Source organism: Galeopterus variegatus, unplaced genomic scaffold (assembly GCF_000696425.1).
Source record: "Galeopterus variegatus unplaced genomic scaffold, G_variegatus-3.0.2 Scaffold245, whole genome shotgun sequence".
NCBI lineage: Eukaryota > Metazoa > Chordata > Mammalia > Dermoptera > Cynocephalidae > Galeopterus > Galeopterus variegatus.
The window spans coordinates 73,070-93,805 of record NW_007726356.1 but is presented as its reverse complement, the minus strand read 5'-3'; the positions used below and the strand labels follow the sequence as shown (position 1 = coordinate 93,805).

The 20,736-nt window shown below is 38.4% G+C and overlaps 1 protein-coding gene across 1 annotated transcript in view; it reads right to left on the bottom strand.

The window, feature by feature from the left end:
• Nucleotides 1–20,736, bottom strand: part of LRBA (LPS-responsive vesicle trafficking, beach and anchor containing) — a gene marked incomplete at its 5' end in the record, with an annotated part of 547,723 nt that overhangs the window by 459,792 nt on the left and 67,195 nt on the right. The window contains one exon of the mRNA XM_008566486.1: nt 3,621–3,685. Coding sequence (XP_008564708.1) covers nt 3,621–3,685 — 65 coding nt within the window. The remainder of the gene's footprint in view (nt 1–3,620; nt 3,686–20,736) is intronic.

Genomic DNA, 20,736 nt, shown 5'->3' with positions numbered 1-20,736 from the left:
CCCTAACCCTAACCCTAACCCTAACCCTAACTGAGCCACCAGTGGAAGTCCCTTGGGCTCCCCTACCAGAGTGAGAGCGATGCCACAGGACTTGATCATTAGCCCCCTTCCTCTTCCTCCCACTTTATCCTCCTCCCCCCTAGCTCTATATCCATACCCCTACCTACTCTGCACCATCTTAGAATGTAAATAATAATTAATTTTTAAAAAGTTAAAAATAAAAACTTTTTTACTGTAGTACTTAACCACCATTCACATATTGTATAACCTACTTACTACTTATTTTGTTTATTGTTCATAATCTGTCAATGTCTGTTCAAATGTAAGATCCACCAAAAAAGGATCTTTAGGGGTCGGCCCGGTGGCGCACTGCTACAGTGCGCCGCTTGGGAGCATAGCGGCACTCCCGCCGAGGGTTCGGATCCCACATACAGACCGGCCGCTCACTGGCTGAGTGAGATGCGGGCACAACACCGAGGGTTGCGATCCCATTGCCAGTCCCGGTCCGGTACGGGCGCGACACTGAGGGTTGCGATCCGTTACCGGTCACGAAAAAAGACAAAAAAGGAAAAAAAAAAAAAAAAGGATCTTTATATGTTTTGTATATTGCTGTATCTTGAACATCAAAAGAAATTCCTAGTATACAATCGGTGTGTATTCAATATTAGTTGAATGGGCAGGCAGCCCCCACTGCATGGCAGAAGGAGGAGCATGCTGAAAACACCAGTTCCACAAGAGTAGTACACAACAAACACTGCCATTACCACCTCAAGGGCACCTCGCCACCAAAGTAGCAGCCACAACCACCATTCAGGTGGCCCGCCACCTACCTGACAGAAGGAGAGTCACCAGAGGAGACCAGAAAAAGAGGAAGTCTCTCTGCTGAAAGCCCACTCCAGAGTAATAAAAGAAGCAACAGCTCTACAAGATGACCAGACATTACTGTAGAGATACTAGAAATATGAATACCCAAGAAAATATGACACCACCAAAATAATATAGTAATCCTCAAGTACCGGACTCCATAAAGCAAGAAACCCTTGAAATGACTAAAAAGGAATTTCCAAATTTCGAGCAACTATCTTAAGGAAACTCAATGAGAAATGAGAAGATTCAGCAAGACAACATAATGAAATGAAAAAAACCCTGGTGAGCAAAAAAGAAAAAAAGAATTTCAAAAAATGGAAAAAATCTAACAGAGCCCACAGACAACAGTAAGTGTACAAACATCCGAATCATGGGTGTTCCAGAAGGGAGAAGAGAGGAAAAGGCATTGGGAACCAATTCAACAAAATAACAAAAGAAAACATTCCAGGTATAAGGAGAGATATGGACTTTTGGAGATATTTGAGCTTCCTGGATCCAAACAGATTCAAAGATCCTCTCCGAGACACATTATAGCCAAACTGGCAAAGCTCAAAGACAAAGATAGAATGCTAAAAGCAACAAGAGAAAAGCGTCAAGTCACCTATAAGGGAGGCCCCATCAGACTAACACCAGACTTCTCAACAGAAACTCTACAGCCCAGAAGAAAATGGAATGACATATTCAAAATACTAAGAAGAAAAAACTTCCAGCCAAGAATACTACACCTACCAATGCTATCCTTCAGAATTGAGGTAGAAATAGTATTTCCAGACAAATAAAAACTACAGGAGTTTACTACCACATGACCAGCCCTGCAAGAAATCCTCAAAGGAGTCCTGCATCTGGAATACAAACAATGATAATCGCTACCATGAAAGAACAAAACAATGATAATCACTACCATGAAAGAACAAAACCCACTGGTGAAACAAAAATACAAACAAGAAAGGGAAAAAAACTAAATCTTACCACCTCAAAAAACCAACAAACATCAAAAACAAACAATAAAAGGGGAAGAAAGGAACAAAAGATAATTCAAACATCCAAAAAAAAATCAAGAAAATGCCAGGAGTAAGACAATACCTTTCAATAGCAACTCCAAATGTGAATGGACTAAATTTCCTACTCAAAAGACACCGACTGTCTGACTGGATTAAAAAGCTAGACCCAACTATATGCGAGTTAACCCCATTGCCACTGCAGACACCACAGATGACACAAAGGCTGCTGCAGCCACCAGCACCACTGTTGCCTCCACAAGGTAACCAGGCTGCCACTGCAGACACTACAGAGTCAACGGAGTCAATTTCAGTCACTGGTGCTGCAGCCACCCACACAAGGTAATCCTGTTGCTGCCAAGGACACCAGATGCCAGGGAGGCAGTTGCAGGCACCGACGCCACTGCCTCCACCATGAGGTAACTCCACTGCCACTGAAGACACCATAGCTGCACAAGTCCATGCTGTAGACAATGCAGCTAAGCAGGAGGCTGCTGCAACCATCACTGCTACAGTTGCCACCAACACCAGCACCTACAGGTAGCCACGATGGTCATGCAAGCAGCCCGACAAAGCCACCTCCACAATCAACACCACCGCAAGAGCAGCCTGCTACCACAGCAGCAGCTGCAGCAGCCACTGCCACTACTATACACACAGACTGCCAACCACGCCAACAAACTAACACAAAGAGGGTACTTGTTTTCAATACTAGTTTGTGAGTATCTGTAATTACTTCTAAGTGAAAGAATTTTAGTAGTATTTAAAATCAAAGTTATCAATACCATTTTTTCCCTTTTCAATAATATTAACAAGAGAAAGAGCCTGGATTCCTGAATATTGTAACTAAAGAGTTACAATAGTGATAGGGTCAGTCCTTTAACAACACTACCCAAAACACTGTAAGGAAACATCCTTGAAACAATAACTGCTCAGAATACTATTTCCAATGATAGCTACTCACACTTTTTAATCTTTACTCTGGTTCTTCAGTTCCATTAATGCAAAATCAGATAACACAAAACAGACAAAATAGTCCATTCATTATTTCCTCAATTTACTTTTACCTTTTAATTCTTTCACTCTGAAATTTTCCTTCCTTTTACCCCTCTATTCACCTATGTACTTTCTTCCCTTTTCTTTCCTACCACAGAATTTTCTTTCTTTGAATTCTTCTCTTTCTGTTCTTTAAGTGTAAACCATATCTTCATATTCCCTTTCCTCCTTTTCTCATCATATGATGACACATAAAAAACCTGTTTCCCCTCCCCATTATGACGAGCACATGATACAAGAGACATAGATTTCTAAGTCTAATTATTGACCCTACAAACATAATACAACTTTTCAGAAAGTCCAAATAGATATGGCTTTTTCTTATATCTGCAAATAGAATCATTGGTTTACATTTGCCAAACTCAGCCCCACTTATTGAAAAATAAAGATGAGAACCTTATCAATGAGCGTGTAACCATCCACAAAATTATAAAATGATTAAATATTGACGTATCTGTAATAATTAATATATGAGAGCTTCACTACATTACTGACTGCAAAAACAAATACAAAACCCAAAAATATCAGATCCTATGCAAAAATACAATAAGATTTTAAAGGAAAATATAAATGAAATATATGAGAGCTTCACTACATTACTGACTGCAAAAACAAATACAAAACCCAAAAATATCATATCCTATGCAAAAATACAATAAGATTTTAAAGGAAAATATAAATGAATGTAAAATAGATTACCTTCCTTCATTGACAAGTTCAATAAAAGCAAGGCCTGCATTCTTCTGAATAGAATTCTGCCACTCCTAAAAAAAAAAAAAAAAAGCAAAAAGTAGCTGAAGAAATTTCACTCAGTAGGCTATCTCCTTTAAAACAACAATAATGAAAAACATTATCCATATCAACTTCATATCTTAGTTCTTAAAATAAAAGTTCTGTTAAACATGCTATGTACCCAACACAGGCCCATGAACACATAAACAGTTGATACTGAAAAGTATACTAAACACATTAGCAATAATTTGATGCAGTGTAAACTAAATGAGCTTATCTATATTTAACTTGCCCTTTTTGTTCTATAACATTATATACTAACTTAACTGAAATAGTTGGGAATTGGGAAAGAAGGCAGCAAAAAAAACCAAAGACAGATACAAATTTTTTTGTAGTTGTTTTTTTAAAGGTATCCCACCCACCATAAAGAGAAAAGAGAATTAAGAAGTTCAATAACCTTAATAACTACAGCATATTTTACCATAAAATCTGATAATTAATATTTGACAAGGAGTCAAGAAAGTCAAAACTGGGACTAGACCAGTTTTGAGCTGGAAAACTGTAATTCATTGATCAATGAATTTGCAATAACTGGCATACATCTATTAACTATAATCTTTATTCATTAAAAATTTATCCATTAAACTTTACCCACTAAAAAGATATCCATTAAAAAGCCTAGAAAGGGGCTGGCCAGTTAGCGCACTTGGTTAGGGTGTGCTGCTGATAATGCCTAGGTCCACAGTTTGATCCCCATACTGGCCAGTGGCCAACGAAAACAAAACAAACATAAAAACCAACAACAAAAAGTGTAGGAAGGAAATCAATCAGTAGAGCATATGTACAAATAAACTTTCTAATCCTTACCTCAAAACATATATAAAATAGCATTGATACAATAAAGGCTTGCATGAATTTAAATATACATAGATTTGAGACATGCCAATGAATGCACCCATGTGCATATGTGTGTGCCAGTGTGCATGCCTATGTGTATACCTGTGTATATCTATATAAACACACACATGTGCACAGATTTTTTTTAAAAGAAAATATACATGAGAGTGCATTTAAAAGTTCATGGAAAAATCAAATTAAAAGATAATATGAATCTTTTCATGAACATTTTGAGGCACCGTCATATATAATCTTTATGTTCCTTAACACTAAGGAGCCCCTTGTATTCTAACTACATAATACTCCTCAACTGATCTTTTTTTCCTTTCAGAAAACCCAAAACAAAAAGCCATGTTCATCTACTTACCATTGCTCACCACAAACAATATTCATATTTTCTGAATGTAATAACTTTAAAAGTTTTTAATTCCACGTAATTTCACACTAATAACAGTTCTGTTCTACAACAAAAAAACTTTTTTTTTCAGCCTTATCCTTTCTCTTCTACTTTCTCCTTTTAATCCCTACTTTTGAACTAACTGCTTTTGTGCTTTCAAAAACAGAACATTGCTCTCAAGACTAAAATGACTGAACACCATGATTTTGTTAAAGGGTTCTATTTTATGAATAGTGTCAGTATGGTCATACTAACAGAACATATACAGTAGAATGAATATTTTTTTTTAAAAGACAGACATTGGAAGGTAGTCACTGGCTAGATCTAGCAAAGAAGAAAAAACAATAGATGGTTAAGAAAGAGCAAGAGACAAGAAGTCATAAAACCCATGTTCTTGTTCTGATTTTGACACTAACAGGATATGTCCTCGGACAGATCATGCTACATATTCAGGTCTTAGACAGTTTATTTAAAAAGTTTCTAGCAGGTATAGCATTTTATTATTCTATAATTTACTAACATTTAGAAATTAGTGACTCGCAAGTCCACAATACATTCTCCCTCAAAAATCATAGTTGCCATCCAACTGAAAATGTAAAATAGAGATCCTAAATTCCTTCCACTGAAGTACCAAATCAAGTATAAAACAAATATATCAATCTAGTTTTAAACACTTTTCTATCCATCAAAATAAAATGAACAGACAGGTAGTCCAAACAGAAGCAATCAAATCCCATGAAAGAGTATATCCCTGAAAAAAGGGTACGCACCATGCCTTCCTCACCTCATAGGGTAGGAGGAAGATGGCTAAAGCAGAAACTGAAGATATGATTTTTATTCCTAGTGTAGAGGGTCCCACACTTCACTTCCCAGGCACAGCACAGGGGATACCAAGCCTCAAAAAGTTACCCTAAACCTAGTAACAAACAGGAAGAGTAAAATACAGACAAATTTAATGGCAGATGAACCTAAAACATCCTCAAATTGTCTCATGCCCTAATAAGAGTCAGAAAATTATCCTAGAATGATGCAGAAGTAGCTTAGGATTTAAGGGGATGAAAAGAACTACGACCTTTGTAGATAAACAGCAAGTTCTCAGAAGGGACTGTGATACTTCAAGGGATGCCACAGCCAGGGAACAGAAGCATATGCTCATTCCTCAGATCTGAGACCCAATATAGAACTCTTGGAAAGCCACTTAAAAATCTGATACAACACCAGAGAATGGGAAGGTGAGACCTTAAGTTGAGTGAGTTTTCATTTAGATCATTTAATTTAAGGAAAATCTTAAAATGGACATTAACTTTGGTAAAAGAAAAAAAATTAAGTTACTGTTCTTGCTAGAAAAAAAGAAATCAATAATAAAGGAGTCAGGACTAGTATTCTGTATATAAATCTTTAGCTTAGTCATTTTGTTTTTAAAACTACCTACTATCAGAAACAAGGCAAGGACATCCTCTCTCACCATTGCTTTTCAACATCATTCTGGAAGTCCTGACTAATGCAATAAGACAAGAAAATAAAAGGTATAAAGATCAGGAAAGAATAAATAAAACTGCCTTTGTTTGCAGATGACATGATCATCAATACAGAAAATCTAAAAGAACTGACCAAAAAGCTCCTAGAACTAATAAGTGATAAATAAAAAGGTTACAGTATGCAAGGTTAATATACAAAAGCCAACCACTTTCCTATATAGCAGCAATGAACAAGTGGAATTTAAAATAAAAAACACAATTCTATTTCTATTAGCATCACAAAAAATGAAATACTTAGGTATAAATCTAACAAAATATGTATACAGAAGATCCATATGAGAAAAGTTACAAAACTCTGATGAAAGAAATCAAAGTAAAACTAAATAAATAGATATTCCATGTACATAAATAGGAAGATTTATATCAGTTCTTCCAAAATTGATCTATAGATTCAATGCAATTCCAATCTAAATCCCAGCATGTTATTTTGTGAATATCAATTTTTTTTTTTTTTAATTTGGCAGCTGCCTGGTACAGGGATCAATCCCTGGACCCTGATGTTGTCAGCTCCGTGCTCTAACCTGAGCTCTAACCAGAACTGAACGGCCCGCCCAACAGACTGACTTTAAAGTTTATATAAGGATGCATAAAACCCAGAAAAGCCCACACAGTAGTGAAGGAAAAGAACAAAGTTGAAAGACTGACACTACCTGGCTGCAAGACTTACTATAAAGCTATAGTATCATGACAGTATGGTACTGCCAAGAGAATAGACAAATAGATCGATGAAATGGAATGAAGAGCCCAGAAACATACCCATATAAATACAGTCAATTAATCTTTGACAAACAGGCAAAGACAATACAATGAAGAAAAGATAGTCTTTTCAACTAATGTTCCTGGAACAACTGAACATCCACATGAAAAAATGAATCTAGAGACAGACCTCAAACCTTTCAAAAACATTAACCCAAAACGGATCATAGACCTAAATGTAAAACAAAAAAGTAGACAACTCTTAGAAGATAACATAGGGGAAAATCTAGCGGACCTTGGGTTTGGCAATGACTTTTTAGATATGACACAAAAGGCACATTCCATGGGGAAAAAAAATAGGACTGGTAACCTATAATCAGTGAAGTTAATAATTTAACTTCATTAAAATCAAAAATTTCTTCACTGCAAAAGACACTGTTCAAGAGAATGAAAAGATAAGCCACAGACTGGAGGAAAATACTTGCAGAAGACATATCTGATAAAGGACTGTTATCCAAATTATACAAAGAACTCCTAAAACTCAACAACAGGAAAACAGACCCTATTAAACCACGGGCTAAAGACTTCAACAGACACCTTACCAAAGAAGATATATATATGGCAAGTAAGCATATGAAAGATCCTCCAAATGATATAGCATTAAGGAAATGAAAATTTAAACAACAATAAGATACCATTACATACCTATTAGAATGACCAAAATCCAGAACACGAACATTACCAAATGTGAAGATGTGGAGCAACAGGAAATCTTATTCCTTGCTGGTGGGAATGCAAAATGATACCACCACTTTGAAAGATAGTTTTGTGGTTCCTAATAAAACTAATTGTGATCCTTGGTATTTACCCAAAGGAGTTGAAAACTTATGCCCACTTAAAAACCTGCACAAACAGATTTATAGCAGCTTTATTCATGATTGCCAAAACTGAAGCAACCAAGATATCCCTTAGAAAGTGAAGGGATAAATTAAACTGTAGTACAACCAGTCAATGCAATATTATTCAGTGCTAAAAAGAATGAGCTATCAAGCCATGAAAACACATGGAGGAAACTTAAATGCACATTACTAAGTGAAAGAAACTAATCTGAAAAGACTATATACACTGTACAATTTCAACTATACATTTTGGAAAAGACAAAACTATGGAGACAGTAAAAAATTCAGTGTTTGGGCCGAGCCCGTGGCGCACGCGGGAGAGTGCGGCGCTGGGAGCACAGCGACACTCCCGCCGTGGGTTCGGATCCTATATAGGAATGGCCGGTGCGCTCACTGGCTGAGCGCGGTGTGGGTGACACCACACCAAGGGTTGTGATCCCCATACCGGTCACGAAAAAAGACAAAAAAAATAAAATAAGTGTTTGCAGAGGTTAGAACAAAGAGAGGAATGAATCAGCAGAGCACAGAGGATTTTTAGGGCAGTGAAACTACTCTGTATGTACTAAAGTGGTGAATACATGTCATTATAAATTTGTCTGAACCCACAGAATGCGCAACACCAAGAGTGAACCCTAATGTAAACTATGGACTATGGGTGAAAATGACGTGTCAATGTAGGTTCATCAATTGTAACAAATGTACCATTCTGGTGAAGGATATTTATAACAGGGGAGCTTAAGCATGTGTAGGGGCAGGGGGTATATGGGAAATCTCTGTCCCTTCTATACAATTTTGCTGTGAATCTAAAACTGCTCTAAAAAATAAAGTCTATTTAAAAAATTAATAATAAAAATGTATTTACTAATATTATTTTTCTTAAATCTATTTTGCCTGATCCAAAACTGCAGCAGAAGGAGATATTTAATAAATCTGACAAAAAAAAATTGGGGGGGTGGAGGTGGGTGGCTGGTTGGTACAGGGATCAAACCTTCGACCTTGGTGCTATCAGCACAACACTTTAACAAACTGACCTAACTGGCCAGCCCCTAAGAGCTTCATATTTTAAAGAGACAGGTAAACATCATTTTGATTTCATTTTCATTAGGAACAGAAACTTTGACTTACATTGTAAAATCAGAAAGTCTGCCATTTACATCTCACAAAGATTTTAAATACCATTATTGAAGTTAGTAAAGTTAGTAAACTTAACTTGTCATATCACACAAAATATTTTTTCCTTTAAATTAAAAACTAAGTAGACACGAAGTTACAAATGCAAATGGAGAAATTCGGTTTTTTATATAAGCTCGGAAACTCAGATTCATTACTGCTAATATGTTAGGCTTCTTCTTTTCTCAAGGATCATCTATAAACCCATATTTGTTACCTTTCAATAACTGTTATATAATAACCTGGAACAAACCAATTTCACTAGTAAAACATTAAGTCTGAATAAAATGAGGAATGAAGTGAAAATACAAATCTTACCTATGCTTTTGGCTATCGATACAAAAATACCACAATTCTCAAAGATATCATTGTGTTTTCATTTCTCTATAACCCACTCCTAATTACTGATTATTAACATTTAATAAAATACCAGGTACATAAATGCATACTGAGTTAATAACCCAGATAAAAATAATCTGAAGCCTATGAGAATAAAAATTTTCAATTTTTTTGATAGTCCAGATGTCAGTCAAAGCCAACAAGTTTTCTCCATAATAAAACATTCTCTACAATAATCTGTGTAAGTTGCCAAAACTGAAAAGAATATTCATTAATCGTGCATCTTTCTCCAGTTCAGAAACAATTATGAAAGAAGGAGTTAGTCTAAACTATCTCATAAACCACAGCTCAATATAACTTTTAGTGAGTTTTAATACTTGAAAGAAAAGCTTAATGGTCATCGTTGTTCATGATCATTTCAATATTTCATCGTGTTGTTTACAATTATATAGGGATGTAAAATGCATAGTACATTTAAAGGTCTTGGTTATCCTTTTCCCAGAGGTACTGATGAAAAACACGTTAAAAGCCTCAAATCCAACCACTAATGCAACTAAGTAATTTCAAAACACATTTCAGCACTTTGGAGAGGAAGGATTCAAAACAAAACAATAAAGTCAATAATTTCATACCTGTTTCTAAGCTGTATTTAATTGCCTATCACTTCCTAAGCCCATAATTGTTGCCTAGTCAATTTTTACTAAATTATATTCTTAGTTTACTAATACTCTTTAAGTCATATAAGAAGAAGAAAGATACTACATATTAGCGAAATTTACTAAATAGAGTTATATCAAATTTCAAATATGTGCTTTTGGTTATAAAAGTATTTTCTGTTAGGTAACGGGGGAGAAAAAGACTGCACTAACCACATTAAATCTAATCCTCCCTAACCTCAACAAATAAATACAAAGACAAGACGCCAATGTACTACACATTCATACAAATTATTTTAATAGAATTCTAACTTCCTTAGAGATTAACTTGACAGTTTTCTATAAATTCAACTATCTCCAAGAAAATACTTTAGCATCTTGAACACACTACATGAATTTACTTAACTTTTAAAAGTAATTCCCAAATATTAGCATGCTGAAAAGCAGAAACATCATTTTATTTTGTCAAACCATTACTGTTGACTAACATTAGATGTAGTAGCATTTTATTCTGGAGGGCTAGATTACCTCTAAACTACCTTCTGGTTTTAAACAAACAAACAAGAGTTATATATATGTCAGGTTAAACATAGCAAAAGCCAAGAACAAGGAAAATAAAGAGGAAACAATAGTACATGACATAAAAGGGGGGAATAAGTTCTAATGTTCTATTGCACAGTAGGGTAACTATGGTTAACAGTTAAGTTTTGTATATTATTTGTAAATGTACATAGCTAGAGGAGAAGCTTTTGAACGTTTTTACCACAAAGAAATGATAAATGAGGTAATGGATACGTTAACTATCCTTATCCAATTATACTATATATATATATAAACATCAGATTGTACCCCATAAGTTTGTACAATTACAATGTGTACAAGAGGGGGGAAAAAAGCAGTACATGAGAGAAGTCAAGAAATTTTTTACAACCTGGAATCACATGAATTCACAGTAGCGGGCTTACTGGACCAAAAAAACACAACCCTATACAAGAAAGTACTGGTATCGGGGCCGGCCCGGTGGCGCACTGCGCTAGTGCGCCGCTTGAGAAGCACGGAGGCGCTCCCGCCGAGGGTTCGGATCCCACGTACAGACCGGTTCCCGCTCACTGGCTGAGCGAGGCGCGGGGGCAACACCGAGGGTTGCGATCCCGTTGCCGGTCCCGGTCTGGTACGGGGGCAACACTGAGGGTTGCGATCCATTGCCGGACACGGAAAAAGACAAAAAAAAAAAAAGAAAGTACTGGTATCAATGTGAGGAAGCAAATCAATGCTTGTTGCAAAACCCCAGAAAGGCTAAGAATTGAAGGCACTGAGTACATATGAGGATGTCTGAGGGGCTGAAAGCAGTTGAAATGATTTAAAGACAGTATAAAAACAGTTCTATATACAGTTACAATCCCAGATCCTCTCCACATGCTGTGTGGTCATCCCACCATGGTAAAGATTGGAAGTTTACTTTCCAGAAAAGTTTGCATAACTGAAATGCTGTTAAAAGCCATACTGTGAAAAACAAGATAAACTGAAAGTATACATACTAAACTATGAGATTCTTAATTAGCAGAGAATTTTTACAGACTAAATTGTGAGAGAATTTTTCTCTGAGAAAATCAAGAGGACAAGATAAAATGTAAAGGTCTACAAATGACAAAGGGAGCTGATTTATCTCAAGTAGATAGTTCACACTCAGGCACATAAGATTTTCTGTGCCTTAAACTTAAGAATGAAGATTTTCTGTGCCTTAAACTTAAGATTGTCAAGGTTAATCAGACATTTGAGAAAAGCCTCTCCTGTGAAAGATAGACACCAAAGCAAACAAGAAGGGGAAAAAGGACTCACAGGAAACAAACAATATTGTAAAGGGGGTCGGGAAAGGAAGACTAAAGAAATGTATAATTAGTATAATCAGAAACATTGAGACATTAATAAAACATTGTTTTATTAACTGCTATCTCTATGCCCCTATACTAGTCTCGGTTCTTCAGAGAAACCAATGGGAAGTGTGGCTGTGGGTGTTTAAAAAGAATTTATTATAAGGAATTGACTCATGCAATTATTCTGGCAGACAAGGTCCAAGATCTAAAGGGTAAATTGGCAAGACCAATGACATAGTCTGAAGGCCAGAAGCTTCAAGACCCAGTAAGAGCCAAAATTTCAGTTTGAGTCTAAAATCAGGAAAAAGCCAAAGTCCCAGTTTGAAGGCAGGAGGGCAGACAGAATTCTCTCTACTTGGGAAAGGATCAGCATTTTTGTTGTATTCGGGTGTTCAACTGATTGTATGATGGCCACCCCTAAAAGGGAGGGCAATCTCTTTTACACAGTCTACCAATTTAAATGTTAATCTCATCAAAAAAAAAAAAACCCCTCACAGAAACACCAGAATGTTTGAGCAAATATCTAGGCACCCTGTGGCCCAGTCAAGTTGACAAATAAAATTAATCATCACAAGTCCAACCCTTGTGAACTTGGCACTCACACACATCTCTTTAATCCATATTTCATTTCCAAATGAAGACAATAACAAGGTCAAAATTCCACCTAACATGACACAACTATCCTGCACACAACCAGAAATACTAAATTTGTGGTGATTAATTTTATGTGTCAGCTTGACTGGGCTAATGGATACCCCAAGAGTTAATAAAACATTGTTTCTAGCTGTGTCTGTGAGGGTGTTCCAGAAGAGAATATCATCTGAATCAGTAGAATGAAGAAGCACCTTCACCAATGTGGGAGAGTATCACCCAATTCACTGAGGGTCTAAATAGAACAAAAAGGTACAGAAAGCAAAATTCATCTTTCTCTACTTGAGAAAGACATCCATATTCACCTGGACTCACATTAGCACATATGCTTCTCAAGCCTCCAGACTTGGACTTGGATTTACACCATTAGCTCCATGTTTTCGGGACTTCAGGCTTGGACTAGACCTATACCACTAGCTTTCCCAGGCCTCTAGCTTAGAGACAGCAGATCCTGGGACTTCTCAGTCTCCATAATCACATCAGCCAATCCTCCAAAATAAATCTCTTTACATATATCCTATTGGTTCTGTTTCTCTGGAGGACCCTGACTAATACAAACCCATTCCCCACAAGAGGGGATAAAATCCTTGAGTGATGTTTACACTTCCCCAATATCCTGTAACTCATATACTATGAAATAAAATTAACAATACTTAAATACTATGATAGAAAGTCAATACATCTTAAGTTACATGACAAGGGTTAAGAGAAGGAAGAAAACAAAAACTTTATATACATAATGATCATGTAATAATAATAATAGTATATCAATAATAAATATACACAGATATATTCATAACAAAACAAGGAGAAAATCCTGATGACAATTACAGCCCTTGTTTCACGTAGTCGTAGCTGGTATTTATAACTATCTTTTTCCACTGCCCATTCCATTCTGTACTCCCTTTGTCTTCAGCAAGCACCTCAGCTGGCCATGGTTCTTTACCTACCAGGGTGACCCAAACTTTCATTCCTGAAGGGTCTGGGCCATTTTAGTAGCCCTACCTAGATTGGATTATAGTTTTCCATTGACCTTAATCACAGGGCATCAGTAATACTAAGATACATGGTTAGAGATCTCCTGTAAGCCAGACATACTCTTCCTTACCTTCATTGTGGAAAAGTATAGTCCAATTTCCCTGTGGTAGTCAGGATCAATCACTCCAGCCAGCACAGTATCTCCCTTTTTGCCTGTTGATTCAGAGGCATGAGGAGTGCAACGTGGCCAGGCAACAGTCTTAACTTGTTAAATGGAATCACTGTTGTGTCTCTTAGTGGAAGCATTTCTCCCTTTGGAACAAAGAACTCCAGGCCAGCAGAGCATAAGGCAAAGGAAGAGGAAGCAAAAGTTTTGCTTATGGGTCTCTAGAGGTAATAATTAGTGATACCACTCCCATTTCCACTCGTTGATTCCTGGACCCGTGAATCCTAGCTATGGGAGAAACAGCACCACACACGGGATGCTGATTCAGAGCAGATATAGCCTTCTAGAAAACCTTGTCCCAGCCATGCAAAGTATTGCCACCTAGATTCCATCCTGTCAAGAAAGCTGCTTCATTCAGCAGGATGTTAAGCATCATAGGGCAGTGAATTCCATGAGCATTCATTTGCTGGGAAGTGAATTTCTTGACCAGAAGCAGCTATGTAGGATATCATGATCATGGATAAAGCATTCTATTCATCCACAGATGTTAGTTTTGGCAGAAGTACTGCGTGCAGGGAAGACAAATCTATATCCCAAGTAAGTGTCCATCCCAATAAGATCAAAATGCTGCCTTTTCCATGATGGAAGAAGTCCAATGTAATCAACCTACCATTAGGTAGCTGGTTGATCACCCCAGAGAACAGTGCCATATCAGGGGGCTTAGTGCCGGTCTTTGCTGCTGGCAGATTAGGCAACCAGTGGTTGCCATAGCCAGGTAGACCCTGGTGAGTAGAAGTTTATGTTGCTGAACCCATGCATAACCTCCAGCCCTGACACCATGTCCAGTTTGTCCATGAGCTCACTAAGTGCTGACAGGGGTAGCTGGGAAAAAATGATGACTGGTATCCACAGGTCTTCCTAGCCTCTTGATTACTGAAATCCTCCTCTGCTGAAGTCATTCTTCAGTGAGTGGAAATTTACACAGGAAACAAATATTTTCATGTTTTTGCCCATTCAGAGAGGTCTACCCACATTCCTCTTCCCCAAACTTGGTAGTCATAAATTTTCCAATCATATTCCTTCCAAGTCTCTGATCATGCAGACAAACCATTGGCAACAGCCAATGAACTGGCAAATAATTACACACCTGGTCATTTTTCCATCCACGCAAAGTAAACAACTAAGTGCACTGCTCAAAGTCCTGCCCAATGAGAAGATTTCCCTTCACCACTGTCCTTCAGGGATGTCCCAGAAAGGGACTGCAGTGCCACAGATGTCCACTTTCAGGTGGTGCCTGCACATTATGCAGGACCATCTGTAAACCAGGCCCAAATCTTTTCTCCTCTGTCAACTTGTCATCAGAATTCCCCATGAGGACACAAGTGTAGGCCGGGAGAGAAAAGGCATTGTAGTAGGAGTGAGGACCATAGGTATGTGGGCCACTTCTTCATGTAACTTACTTGTGCTTTCAGGGCCTGCTCAGGCCTAATCACATATACACCTCTTCGATTTGATGACAGAGTGATGCTGTGCATGCACAACTTTATGTCTTGCTGAGACAGATACCCAGTTCATAATAGGCAACTCATGTTGCATGGTAACTTGGTGGCCCATGGTTAAGTGTTCAGTCTCTCCTAAGACCTAGTGGTAGGCCAAGAGCTGTTTTTCAAAAGCAAAACAGTTACACAGGGAGGATGGCAGGGCCTTGCTCCAAAATCCTAAGGGTCTGAATTGCAGTTCACCTAAAGGGGCCTGCCAGAGGTTTGAAACGGCATCTCTACCTGCCACTAATACTTCAATCACCATTGAATCTCCTGGATCCTATAGCATGGCAGCTTGGACCTGCTGTAGAGCCTTCTGTTGTTCTGGGTTCCACTTAAAATTAACAACTTTTCAAGTAACTCAGAAAATTGGAGACAGCAACACACCCAAATAGAGAACATGTTTCCTCTGACATCAAAAGACGCCCAGTAGGTATGTGCCTCTTTTTTGGATGTAGGAGGGGCTAGAGGCAACAACTTATTCTTCACCTCAGAAGGGGTATCTCAATATACACTACACCAATGAACCCATAGAAGGTTCACTAAGATAGAAGCCCTCTGAATTTTCTGTTGTTTTAATTTTCCACCCTCTGACATGCAAGTGTTTTACCAAAAAGTGTAGAGTTGTTACTATTTCTTCCTCACTAGGTGGAATGAGCATAATGTCATCAACGTAATAGAGCAGTGGGATTTCTCGTGGAAGAGGAAGGCTATTAAGATTGCTGCAAACAAAACTATGACATATAGATAGAGTTGATAAATCCCTAAAAGTAGGAGAGTGAAGGTATATTGCTGGCCTTGCCAGCTGAAAGAAAACTGATTCTGGTGGTCCTTATGGACACGTATGGAGAGAAAAAAGCATTTGTCAAGCCAACAGGGTACCAGGAAATGTATTAATTTGCTTAAACACTGAAACCACATCTGTACATCAGCTGCAGTTGGAGTCATACTGGTTAAGTTTATGATAATACACTGTCATTCTCCAAGATTCATCTGTCTTCTGCACAGACCAAGTAGGCAAGTGAAATGGAGATGTGCTGGGAATCACCACTCCTCCATCATTCAAGTCCTTGACAGAGGAAAATCCTTCCAGAAATGCAGTATTGCTCTGCTTACTATTTTCTTAGGTAGAAGCAACATCAGTGACTTCCATGTGGCCTCTCCCACCATAATAATCCTCAGTTCAGATCATGGAACCAATGTGGGGGTACTGCCAGTTTCTGAACTTAGGAAATAATGACAGGATGGGTTCAAGGACCCACTGAGCCCATTGTGAGACAGACCTGACCTAAAACTCCATTGATCATCTGACCTCCATAAGCCCCTATTATGACTGGTAGACCACAGTTACGCTTTGGGTCTCTCAGAATCACTGTCCATTCAAAGCCAGTATCCACTACTCCTCAAAAGATCTGGTTATTTTCTTTTCCCCAGTGTACAGTTAACCTAGTAAGACACCATAGGTTTCTTTGGGGAAGGGTGGGAAAAAGATTAACAGTGCAAATTTTGTCAGTGTACCAGAATCCTTCCTCAGTGAGACTCAGTACCCCCTTCATTCAACGGCTTCTGGGTCTGTACATTGGCTCAAGTTTGGGAATTGACTGAGGAGCCATGACTCTCTGTTTTTATGATTCAAGTTAGACTTTTGTTCAATTAACCTAGAACTTTTCTGCTTATACAGATAAAGTAAAAATTCAGTAGGCTTATTACTGTCTATTTCCTTTCTAAGCACATCATGATCAAGTGACCAATGCCACAGATCTGCTCGAATCAGACCAACACCACAGCTCTGACTCCTGCTTTGACTCTGCTTTCCTTTACAGTAACCATGCTCACCTTGCCTTTGGTGGTTGAGTTCCACCACTTGGCCTCTGCCACCTCAGGATTCAATTACTCCCACTGCATTTAGGTTTTTCAATTGACTGGCTGTAGTTCCCACCATAAGGTCTGGTCTACAGAGAAGAACAGTCACAGTGCTCTTCAAGAAAGCTGGGGCTCACCTCACAAATTTCTCACAGTACAGTGAAAGGTGTATCTTCTAGAATCTCCCAGTATCAGTGAGTAGGTCTTACATTACAAATCTAGTCCAACATTCCAATCTCGGTAAGCCCTTGAACCTCTTCCTCTACATTAAACCAAGGCAGGTCTGGCATTTTTAACTCTCTCCCTGTGTGCAACCTTGAAATCCAGGTTTCAGCCAACTAAGCTGAACTTAAACTTCTAGGTCTCTTTCTGTCTCCCCAAGCTGCAGCATTAAATGCAGAATCTCTGCTTAGTAAGCCCATATCAATAAATTCAACCTGATCCAAGTTTATGCTCCTTCTACCACTATCCCACACTCTTACTAACCATTCCCACATATGTTCCCTGGGTTTCTGTTTGCATAAATTAGAAAACTCAAACAGTTCTTTTGGAGTGTAGCATATCTCCTCATGGATCACACTTGGAACCTCACATTTAGGGGCCTGCTAAGACCTGAATTTAGTTTTAGGTCTAGAAGCAAAGAAGGGGGGTGAGGGTAGGAGCTGAGGAGAATCAGCATTGTGTAGCAGGGCAACTGCCTCTGGGAGTTACAGTTTCCTCAGGCAATGCAGGGTTAACCCCCTTATACAGGAGTAGAGAGCCTCTTATACTGGGGGTGGAGAAGCTGATTTCACTAAGGTTGAAGAGGCTGTTTCCACTAGCAAAGAAGATTTATCAGAATTTAGGGGCTCAATGTTCCCAGCTTCATCACGGTTTTCCCACATGTCCCCATTCCAACTTTCGGGATCCCATTCCTTCTCAATCAATGCTATCACTTTAACAATGGATATCCTTCAAGGAAAGAAGTTCAACTCACAATTCAAACAGTTGTAGGATGAGATTCTGGGTTTGATTTTTAGCAATCTCAGCCCTGTGATTACTGGAGATAAGGGCGTTCTTCGGGGAACACACAGAAGATTTCAGGTCATCCACGGAGTACTTGAGCTGGAATTTGAATCCCTGAGCTCATCCTTTTCTTTCCCTAATTTGTCCAGTGAAATCAGAAGCAACCAGCCAATCTCATATTCATTAGTTTTCCTAAAATGTTCAGAAGTATTATACACACAGTCCCCCAGATCCTTATTTCTTATAAGTGGTTAATTAGGAATATCCAATGGCAATATTTTGCATATCTCTATTGCCATAACACAACATGGACTATTAGTGCTGTATTTCCTACCAGAAATTGAGTCATTAGCATCTTTAAATCTAATCAGATTAGAGAGCTAATTCCAGAAACCCCAGAACCAATTCAAAGAACTTATGCTTAAAATGCTGTACCTCTAGAACTATTCTCAGTACCAAATCTGTATTAGAGTTCTCCAGAGAAAAGGAACCAGTGGGTAGTATATGTGTGTACTCATGCAATTATGGAGGCTTATAAGTACCAAGATCTGCAGAGTATGCTGGTAAGGTGGAAACCCAAAAGAGCCAATGGTATAGTTCTAGCTCAAGCCCAAGGTTCGCCTGAGAACCAGGAGAACCAATGGTGTCATTCCAGTCCAAAAGCCAGCAGGATTGAGATTCAGGAGAGCCAATGCTCCAGTTCAAGTCTGAAGGCAGGGAAAAGCTAAAACCCAAGTTCAAAGGCAATTAGGCAGAAAGAATTCTCTCTTACTCAGAGGAAGGTCAGCCTTTTTGTTCTATTCAGGCCTTCAACTGGTTGGATGGGACCTACCAAATTAGAGAAGACAAACTGTTTCACTCAGTCTACCAATTTATACATTAACCTCATCCAAAAGCATCCTCCCAGAAACACCCAGAATAACGTGTGACCAAGTATAGAGGCACCCCGTGGCCCAAACAAGTTGACACTTGAAATCAACCATCAGGAGCCCTCAATTAAAGCAAAAACAAAAACTAAAAAAACTCCAAAAACCTCTTAGCAATTAGAAGTATAAAATGAAACACAAAATTTTTCAAGAAGTATTGAAAGATATTGAGGAAGACTCTCAAAGAGTTAAAATAAAAGATAAAATGATGGAAAAATAGATGACAACTGTCATAACTCTCATTCATATTAATGCTGCCTTGGTATATTGTCCTGTCCCTGGCTTGTCATGCTTGACCTTACACATTTGAAGGTACTTTGTGTTCTAGATAGATAAGGCCCCATACTCTAAACTGCTTGACCACCTTACTTCTGCTTTAATCCTGGTAAACCCAATACTGTAACCTCCAAGTTCCTGTGCTTATGCTCACATTCCCCACAAATTCACCAATCAAATCCTGTTACAGGAAACCCACTTAGGTGATGCCCTGGACTCTAATAAAGGCTGCAGCCCACAGGTCCCTCCCTCCCTCTCTTACTCCCAATCCACCGGTTGATCACACATGTCCTGGACGCCCACCTCCTCACCTCTTTCTCATTGGTCCTGCAAGGCATACTGCCTTTTTCTCTCTGGGATCTATTAGTAATAAATTTAATCTTTTCACCATTCCAGTCAGAGTGTTCCTTGCTGTGCTGCATCTGACTACATCAAATCTAGTTTAAACATCTAAACAGGAAACTAATATATATCCAGTGGTTTTGACCACTTTTCTCAGTGGGTTTAATGATTCCAGTGGAAAATTTAGAGACAAATTTGTGGTGGGTCCACAGAAATTTAAATAAACAAAAAAGGAGAAAATTATTAGTTCTAGAAGAAAGAACAAAAGACACAGACCAGCAGTAAGCAAGCAAGAAAGCAAGAGAAAAGAAAAGAGGAAAGGAAGAGAGGAAGGGAGAGAAAAGGGAGAGGGAAAGGGAAAGAAAAAGAGGAAGGGAGGAGGAGAAGAGGGGAAGAGGAGAGGAGAGAAGGAGGAAGAGGAGAGGAGAGAAGGAGGGAGAGGAGGAGAGAAGGAAGGAGAGAACTGAGAGGAGAGGCGAGAGGGGAGAGCGAAAAGGGAAAGCAGGGAAGAGGAGAAGAAGGGATGGAAGAAAACAGAGAAGAGGAGAGGAGAGAAGGAGGGAGAGGAGGAGAGAAGGAAGGAGAGAACTGAGAGGAGAGGGGAGAGCGAAAAGGGAAAGCAGGGAAGAGGAGAAGAAGGGATGGAAGAAAACAGAGGAAGAAAGAAAATGTAATCAGGGTACATTTTGTAGCTCTGCCATGAATACTTACATTGTCACAATAATGTAAATGTTAAGTACAGTTTTATCAAAATGTTGTGATATATCTGCACTGACAAAAAGAGGAAGAGTAAAAGTGAAAGGATAAGAGTATAAGTATTCAATGGTCATCTTCCATAGAAGACATTAGATTATGTCTAAAATTTTAAA